The sequence below is a fragment of the Mercenaria mercenaria genome, chromosome 3, assembly GCF_021730395.1.
Source record: "Mercenaria mercenaria strain notata chromosome 3, MADL_Memer_1, whole genome shotgun sequence".
Classification (NCBI taxonomy): domain Eukaryota; kingdom Metazoa; phylum Mollusca; class Bivalvia; order Venerida; family Veneridae; genus Mercenaria; species Mercenaria mercenaria.
The window spans coordinates 75,254,426-75,264,252 of record NC_069363.1 but is presented as its reverse complement, the minus strand read 5'-3'; the positions used below and the strand labels follow the sequence as shown (position 1 = coordinate 75,264,252).

The following is a 9,827-nucleotide window of genomic DNA, read 5'->3' as shown; positions in this document are numbered from 1 at the left end:
CACCATCACACCTTCGCGCTTCACCATCGTACTGTCGCCTTCCTGTCAAGCATGCACAAAAGAATTCACTTAGTCTGCATAACGTCAGACGGAGGGACGTGCTTTGGAATCTTGTTTATCATAAATCTACATTTTTTTTCCAATATGTTTCTTCAATTAAAACTTTAGGGTCAGTGGTAAAAGGACAGGGTCGGTCGGGTAAGCGGAAACAAACAGCTGTATTCTAGACCTAATTAACGCTTTCGTATAAAATTTAGCGAAAAGCTTTATAAGCAAAATTTATACAATGGTGTATTTTTATCATTTTAGCTGACAATAATATATATACTTTTAACGTTTCATGGCTTGAAATGTAAGAGCTGATTAAACAGCATTTTCTCACAAAACAATTAATTACATGTAAAAACATTATCATTTATTTTTCCACAGAAAGTTTTAATTTTGAATACAACGATATTTTGTTCATAAATAACACTCGGTAGGTTGATATTCATTTTTTCATCCCTCAAGTAAACAATCATGTAAAATAGCCATAGACCAACGGAGACTATTTTTGAATAGTACATTTCAAACGATATTAATCATTTATTTAATGTTTGATATTTTTAGTATCATCATGCCAGATGATATTTATTTGAGTGACACACTGCTAACGAATTTTCATTTGAATAACACATGGGTGATATTCGTTTGAATAACAGCTGCCGGGTGATATTTATTTAAATAACATCAGGTCTGGTGATATTCATTTTAATAATACCCATACCGAAAAACGTTCTAATTATTTGGTCATTGAACAGAGTTGACAATACTATACAATACAGAGTTTAATTAAAGTCGGTCCTTAAGTAAACAGAGAAAAGATGGTGAGCGCGACAGTACGATGCTGACACTACGATGGCGAATCGCAACAGTGCGGTGGCGAAGCGCGACAGTACGATGGTGAAGCGCGACAGTTCGATGGCAAAGCGTGACAGTACGATAGTGAAACTACGATGGTAAAGCGCTACAGTGCGATGGCGAAGCGCGACAGTACGATGATGACACTACGATGGTGAAGTGCTACAGTGCAATGGCGAAGCGCGACAGTACGATGGTGTAGCGCGACAGTACGACGGCGAAGCGCGACAGTACGACGGACTCACCGTCGTACTGTTGCGCTTCGCCATCGTACTGTTGTGTTATCACCATTGTACTGTCGCGCTTCGCCATCGTACCGTGCTTCGCGTCCATAGGGAGCAGGCGCTGGCCCCAATGGAACACCGTAGTATAGATACCTAAATGTAACTTAGTACGTCATAAAGTAATAAAAAATGTTCAACAAATTAACTGAAATACGAAATGTATGCAGAAAATATCTTGAAATTTTTTAAAACTTATTTTGTAGACATTCCCGGCAATGGGGTTGTCTTTAACTGTGATCATGAGTTGTCGAGACAGATCCTAGATAGTTTTCTAGTTAGAATCTTATTTAGAGCTAGTCACAAAACGAGAAACTGAAAATACATCTTTCAACAACAAAATTTCGATCTCAGAGTTGGCGAGTTTCGAATATTTATTAACTGTGTTTGAAACGCTGTCGAGTTCTACTTCGATCTATGTTTTTCAAACAACTTCAGTGAATGTTGAATTTCGTAGATTGAAGTCTTAGCTAACGTTATTGAAATCAGTGACCCCTGGGTCGGTTATTTAACCAAAAAGATCTAGGTTTCCGTGCTTAATTATTTGCTTTGAATGAACTTCGAATCAGCGGTGTTTAGGTTGAGTACAAAAGGCTTCTTCGCCGAGCTCACTGGGGAAAAGCTATGAGCTCCCTGACGGTCAGGTCATCACCATTGGCAACGAACGTTTTCGTTGTCCAGAGGCCAAGTTCCAGCCATCTTTCCTTGGTATGGAATCCGCAGGTGTCCACAAAACAACGTACAATAGTATCATGAAATGTAACGTCGACATTCGTAAGGGTTTGTACGCAAACACCGTACTGTCCGGCGGTTCCTCTATGTACCCAGGTATTGCCGATCGTGTGCAGAAAGAAATCACAGCCCTTGCTTCGTCAACCATGAAAATCAAGATCATTGCTCCACCAGAGAGGAAATACTCTGTATGGATTGGTGGATCTATCTTGGCTTCACTGTCCAGTTTCCAACAGATGTGGATCAGTAAAGAAGAATATGACAAATCTGGACCTTCCATCGTACACAGAAAATGTTTCTAAATAACAAAAACTGACATTATACAAATTAATGGAAACTGTTCATTTTAAGTATACTTGCGCTTTCTGCATTCATCTGTTGCAAAGGACACATATGATTTTCTCTGCTTACAACTTAACCTTATTACATATGTATTATGCTGGAGCTAAATCGATTACTTAATCATAGAAAATCCGTTAATAAAACTTATGAAATAGATGCATTTATTGTATGTGAATCGTATTTTTGTAAGTGGTATGCTAAAGACTGATTCGGCAGAGATGTACCTAAGTTTAAAAGTAATAGACTTGATATTGAAAAATATGAAATACTAGTATGCGTTTTATGCGTTTATCTACAATAATCTATGACAATTGTGGTCCTTGCTTTCCGAGAGCTGCTCGAAAAGACAAACATACACAAACCTAGGATATGTTACTTTCAATCTCCTTCACCTTAAACCTCAAAATGATCTCTCGTTGCAAACACCCTTTTATGGACTAATAAAGCAACCTATTTTCTATAGACGTATCTTGTCATTGTACAATTTGGTGTCAGAGTGACACTTATAACAAGGAAAATCTATTTCTGGGAAAAGTTACGCATTTTGTACAGTGTAATGCGGATATCAGGTAACAACGTATTTCCATATATGGTTGTTCAAAATAAGTGGACCGCTGACAGAAGACACATTAATAGGTATAGTACAAATCAGGAATTTACTTTAAAAGTGGGTTGTTAGAAACTCTGTTGAAATATAAAAATATGGGTGATGAAGATGTTCCTGCTTTAGTCATCGACAATGGATCCGTTATGTGTAAAGCTGGATTCGCCAGCTACGACGCCCCAAGTACCGTATTTTCATCTATTGTTGGAAGACTTAGACATCAGGTTAGTATTTTATTTATACTTCAAACTCTCATCAAATGGCATACGTAGATGGTAGAATAAATTAGGGTTTCCCCGTCCCAATGCAGGCAACCTAACATAACAACAGCTGTCACAGGAGACAGCGTGCTCGGCTATTTCGTTGCTGGATAGTGGAACTGGCATATATGAGGAAGCTGGAGCTGTCACTGGAGAGTGTAATGATTCCAGTTCAAATGAAAATATTGTACAATAGATTGAGTCTGTGTCAAAAGTATTAAGTAATATATGAGATAAAGATAAGTGTATCAAAAAGTATAAATAAATATAAGGGACATGGAGAAATAGCATCAAATGTAAACAGAAATTCTAAGTAAAAAGAGGCATAATTCATGAAATATTGGTGCAAGAGTGATGGCCCTTGAGTCAAATGAAATGGGTGATGATATGGAACAACTATGTAAAGTTCTTATCAGTTCCTCTCTGTAACAACTGAGATAGAGTGAAAGTGCACCAAAACGTCAACCTTAAATTCTTAGTAAAAGGGACATAATTCATGAAAAATTGGTGTGGTGCCAGAGTTATGGACCTTGTGTCATATGATGTGGGTGAGAATGTGGAACAACTATTTTCAGTTTGAATCAACTCCATTTAGTATTAACTGAGATAGAGTGAAAGTGCACCAAAACTTCAACCGGAAAGTACAATAGGCATAATTCATGTCATACTGGTTTAAGAGTAGAGTGAAAGCGCACCGAAACTTCAACCTTAAATTCTTAGTAAAAGGGGCATAATTCATGAAACATTTGTGCCAGAATTATGGACCTTGTGTCATATGACGTGGGTGAGAATGTGGAATAACTATTTTCAGTTTGAATAATATCCACTCCGTAATAACTGAGATAGAGTAAAACTGCACCGAAACCTCAACCTGAAATTCTAATGAAAAAGGGGGATAATTTATGAAATATTGGTGCAAAAGTTACGGCCCTAGTATCATGTGATGTGAGTAATGATGTGAAACAACTATTTTAAGTTTGATTCAAATCTCTCTGTAATAACAGAGATATAGTAAAAATGCATAAAAATCAACCTTAAATTCTAAGTAAAATGGGCATAATTCATGAAATACTGGTGCAAGAGTTATGAACCTTGTGTCACAAGATGTGAAAGATGATGCAGAACAGCTATTTTATGTTTGAATCAAATCCATTTTTGGTAATAACTGAGACAGAGTGAAAGTGCATCAGAACTTTTTAACCTGAAATTTTAAGCAAAAGTGGAGATTCATATGATTCATAAAATATTGGTGAGAGAGTTATGTCCATTGTGCCAGATGATGCGGGTGATGATGTGGAATAACTGTGTTAAGTTTAAAATAAATCCATCAAGTAATTACAGAAATAAAGAGAAGGTACATCAAAACTTTAACCAAGGTGCGGACGCGGACGCCTACGCCGACTCCGGGTCGAGTAGGACAGCTCTCCATACTTTGTATAGTCTAGCTAAAAAGCATTCAGTAATATACTGAAAACAAAACAATTCTGTTTGAAAAATACATCGGTACAATTCACAGAAATAATAGTTTAAAACGCTGCCTAAAACTGGATTGGATCAAGAATGCGTATGTCTACGTTCATTCATGTAATATCCGCCGTCTTTATTCGATTTTTATCTAAATATTAAGTGGTTATTTTACTCATGGTTTGCAATTACAAAGATGAGATCTTTTGTGTTGTAATTAATGATAAGCTCACATTGTTTACACAGATTTTGTTATTTGAGTAGACCTTTATTCCTCTAACCAGACTTTAGAAGGAAAAAAATATTTTGACATTCTCTGGGATCCTTTTTTAATTATCACAGGATACCGTATTATGTATTACAAGGCAAAAGAACAGCTATATTGGTGATGAACACAATACTTAATTTGCTTAAATTGTATATTTTCAGGATCTAATGGTTGGTATTAGACAGAAAGACAGCTATGTCGGTGATGAGGTTCAGAGGAAGAGATGTGTGCTAACATTGAAATACCCAATCAAACACGGTATTGTCACTAACTGGGATGATATGGAGAAAATCTGGCATCACACCTTCTACAATGAACTCCGTGTTGCCCCAGAAGAGCATCCCGTACTGCTAACTGAGGCCCCGCTCAATCCCAAGGCAAACAGAGAAAAGATGACCCAAATCATGTTTGAAACATTCAACACTCCAGTCATGTACGTCGCCATTCAGGTTGTTCTGTCATTGTACGCTTTCCGTTGAACCACATACATTTTGTTGGACTCTGGTGATGGTGTTTCACTCACAGTACCAATCCATGAAGGGTACACTCTCCCCAACGCCATTATGCGATTAGATCTTGCTGGTACAGATCTCACTGACTATCTAATGAAGATCCTTAGAGAGCGTGGTTATTCCTTAACCACCGCTGCTGAAAGAGAAATTGTAAGAGATATTAAAGAAAAGCTGTGCTATGTTGCCCTCGATTTTGAACAAGAAATGCAGACCGCTTCTTCGTCGAGCTCACTGGAGAAAAGCTATGAGCTCCCTGACGGTCAGGTCATCACCATTGGCAACGAACGTTTTCGTTGTCCAGAGGCTATGTTCCAGGCCATCTTTCCTTGGTATGGAATCCGCAGTTATCCATGAAATAACGTATAACAGTATCATAAAATGTGACGTCGACATTCGTAAGGATTTGTACGCAAACACCGTGCTGTCCAGCGGTTCCTCTATGTTTCCAGGTATTGCCGATCGTGTGCAGAAAGAAATCACAGCCCTTGCTCCGTCAACCATGAAAATCAAGATCATTGCTCCACCAGAGAGGAAATACTCTGTATGGATTGGTGGATCTATCTTGGCTTCACTGTCCACCTTCCAACAGATGTGGATCAGTAAGCAAGAATATGACGAATCTGGACCATCCATCGTACACAGGAAATGTTTCTAAATTTAATTTACGAAAACTGAGACGATTAAAATAAAATGAAAACAGTTCATTTTAAAAATTCTTGCGCTATCTGCATTCACACATTTGATTTTCTCTGCTTACAACTTTTTAACGCGTTATGCTGGAGCTAAATCGATTATTTAATCATAGAAAATCCGTTAATAAAACCTACGAAATTGATGCATTTATTGTATGTGAATCGTATTTGTAAGTTGTATGCTAAAGACTGATTCGGCAGAGATGTACCTAAGTTTTAAAGTAATAGACTTGATATTTAAAAATATGAAATGCTGGTATGCGTTTTATGCTTTTATCTACAATAATCTATAACAATTGTGGTCCTTGCTTCTCGAGAGCTGCTCGAAAAGATAAACATACACGATTTATACACAAACCTAGGGCATTTTACTGTCAATCTCCTTCATCTTAAACCTCAAAATGGTCTCTCGTTGTCAACTCCCTTTTATGGACTAATAAAGCAACCTATTTTCTATAGACGTATCTTGTCATTGTACATTTTTAACCTTGAAATTTGCGTCTCTTCGTTGCTGACACCTAATTTGGTGTCAGAGTGACACTTATAACAAGGAAAATCTATTTCTGGGAAAAGTTACGCATTTTGTACAGTGTAATGCGGATATCAGGTAACAACGTATTTCCATATATGGTTGTTCAAAATAAGTGGACCGCTGACAGAAGACACATTAATAGGTATAGTACAAATCAGGAATTTACTTTAAAAGTGGGTTGTTAGAAACTCTGTTGAAATATAAAAATATGGTAGATGAAGATGTTCCTGCTTTAGTCATCGACAATGGATCCGTTATGTGTAAAGCTGGATTCGCCAGCTACGACGCCCCAAGTACCGTATTTTCATCTATTGTTGGAAGACTTAGACATCAGGTTAGTATTTTATTTATACTTCAAACTCTCATCAAATGGCATACGTAGATGGTAGAATAAATTAGGGTTTTCCCGTCCCAATGCAGGCAACCTAACATAACAACAGCTGGCACAAGAGACAGCGTGCTCAGATATTTCGTTGCTGGATAGTGGAACTGGCACATATGAGGAAGCTGGAGCTGTCACTGGAGAGTGTAATGGTTCCAATTCAAATGAAAATATTGTACAAGAGATTGAGTCTGTGTCAAAAGTATTAAGTAATATATGAGATAAAGATAAGTGTATCAAAAAGTATAAATAAATATAAGGGACATGGAGAAATAGCATCAAAAGTAAACTGAAATTCTAAGTAAAAAGAGGCATAATTCATGAAATATTGGTGCAAGAGTGATGGTCCTTGAGTCAAATGAAATGGGTGATGATATGGAACAACTATGTTAAGTTTTTATCAGTTCCTCTCTGTAACAACTGAAATAGAGTGAAAGTGCTCCAAAACGTCAACCTTAAATTCTTAGTAAAAGGGACATAATTCATGAAAAATTGGTGCCAGAGTTATGGGACTTGTGTCTTATGATGTGGGTGAGAATGTGGAACAACTATTTTCAGTTTGAATCAACTCCATCTAGTATTAACTGAGATAGAGTGAAAGTGCACCAAAACTTCAATCGGAAAGTAAAATAGGACATAATTCATGTCATACTGGTGTAAGAGTAAAGTGAAAGCGCACCGAAACTTCAATCTTAAATTCTTAGTAAAAGGGGCATAATTCATGAAACATTTGTGCCAGAATTATGGACCTTGTGTCATATGACATGGGTGAGGATGTGGAATAACTATTTTCAGTTTGAATAATATCCACTCCGTAATAACTGAGATAGAGTAAAACTGCACCGAAACTTTAACCTGAAATTCTAATGAAAAAGGGGAATAATTTATGAAATATTGGTGCAAGAGTTACGGCCCTTGTATCATATGATGTGAGTAATGATGTGAAACAACTATTTTAAGTTTGATTCAAATCCCTCTGTAATAAAAGAGATATAGTAAAATGCATAAAAATCAACCTTAAATTCTAAGTAAAAGGGGCATAATTCATGAAATACTGGTGCAAGAGTTATGAACCTTGTGTCACATGATGTAGGTGATGATGCGGAACAGCTGTTTTATGTTTGAATCAAATCCATTTAGTAATAACTGAGATAGAGTGAAAGTGCATCAAAACTTTAACCTGAAATTTTAAGCAAAAGTGGAGATTCATATGATTCATGAAATATTCATGTAATATCCGCCGTCTTTATTCGATTTTTATTTAAATATTAAGTGTTTATTTTACATATGGTTTGCAGTTACAAAGATGAGATCTTATGTTTTGTATTCAATGTTTACACAGATTTTGTTATTTGAGTAGACCTTTATTCTTCCAACCAGACTTTAGAAGGAAAAAAACTATTTTAGCATTCTCTGGGATCCTTTTTTAATTATCACAGGACACCGTATTATGTATTACAAGGCAAAAGAACAGCTATATTGGTGATGAACACAATACTTAATTTGCTTAAATTGTATATTTTCAGGAACGAATGGTTGGTATTAGACAGAAAGACAGCTATGTCGGTGATGAGGCTCAGAGGAAGAGATGTTTCCTAACACTGAAATACCCAATCGAACACGGTATTGTCACTAACTGGGATGATATGGAGAAAATCTGGCATCACACCTTCTACAATGAACTCCGTGTTGCCCCAGAAGAGCATCCCGTACTGCTAGCTGAGGCCCCGCTCAATCCCAAGGAAAATAGAGAAAAGATGACCCAAATCATGTTTGAAACATTCAACACTCCAGCCATGTACGTCGCCATTCAGGCTGTTCTGTCATTGTACGCTTTAGGTCGAACCGCAGGCATTGTGTTGGACTCTGGTGATGGTGTTTCACACACAGTACCAATCTATGAGGGGTACGCCCTCCCCCACGCCATTATGCGATTAGATCTTGCTGGTAGAGATCTCACTGACTATCTAATGAAGATCCTTACAGAGCGTGATTATTCCTTCACCACCACTGCTGAAAGAGAAATTGTAAGAGATATTAAAGAAAAGCTGTGTTATGTTGCCCTCGATTTTGGACAAGAAATGCAGACCGCTTCTTCGTCGAGCTCACTGGAGAAAAGCTATGAGCTCCCTGACGGTCAGGTCATCACCATTGGCAACGAGCGTTTCCGTTGTCCAGAGGCCGTGTTCCAGCCATCTTTCCTTGGTATGGAATACGCAGGTATCCATGAAATAACGTACAATAGTATCATGAAATGTGACGTCGACATTCGTAAGGATTTGTACGCAAACACCGTGCTATCCGGCGGTTCTTCTATGTTTCCAGGTATTGCCGATCGTGTGCAGAAGGAAATCACAGCCCTTGCTCCGTCAACCATGAAAATCAAGATCATTGCTCCACCAGAGAGGAAATACTCTGTATGGATTGGTGGATCTATCTTGGCTTCACTGTCCACCTTCCAACAGATGTGGATCAGTAAACAAGAATATGACGATTCTGGACCATCCATCGTACACAGAAAATGTTTCTAAATAACAAAAACTAACATTATAAAATTAATGGAAATTGTTCATTTTAAGTATACTTGCGCTCTCTGCATTCATCTGTTGCAAAGGACACATATGATTTTCTCTGCGTACAACTTAACCTTATTACATATGTATTATGCTGGGACTAAGTCGATTACTTAATCATAGAAAAATCTACAATGATCTATGACAATTGTGGTCCTTGATTTTTGAGAGCTGCCCGAATAGATAAACATATGCGATTTATATACAGACCTAATGTATTTTACTTTCAGTAAAATAAAAGTGGCGGTAAATGTCCGGCTCCTCCACCTTAAACCTCAAAATAAT

General features: G+C 37.4%; 1 protein-coding gene and 1 pseudogene across 1 annotated transcript; both read left to right on the top strand.

Annotated features, from left to right (window-relative positions):
* The first annotated feature begins 897 nt into the window (after positions 1-897).
* LOC123525680 (actin, alpha skeletal muscle) lies at positions 898-2,215 on the top strand. Its single transcript, XM_053539765.1, has 2 exons — positions 898-976; positions 1,767-2,215. The coding sequence occupies exons 1-2, from the start codon at positions 898-900 to the stop codon at positions 2,213-2,215; spliced, it is 528 nt and encodes a 175-aa protein (XP_053395740.1).
* Positions 2,216-2,818: 603 nt separating this feature from the next.
* LOC123524375 (actin-3-like) lies at positions 2,819-9,735 on the top strand (annotated as a pseudogene).
* The last annotated feature ends 92 nt before the right edge of the window (positions 9,736-9,827 follow it).

Excerpts from the sequence above, each read along its gene's own strand:
- LOC123525680 (XM_053539765.1), top strand. The coding sequence starts at position 898 with ATGGCGAATCGCAACAGTGCGGTGGCGAAGCGCGACAGTACGATGGTG. Across the intron at positions 977-1,766 it reads TTCGATGGCAAAGCGTGACA|TACAAAAGGCTTCTTCGCCG; the intron begins GTACGATAGTGA and ends GTTTAGGTTGAG.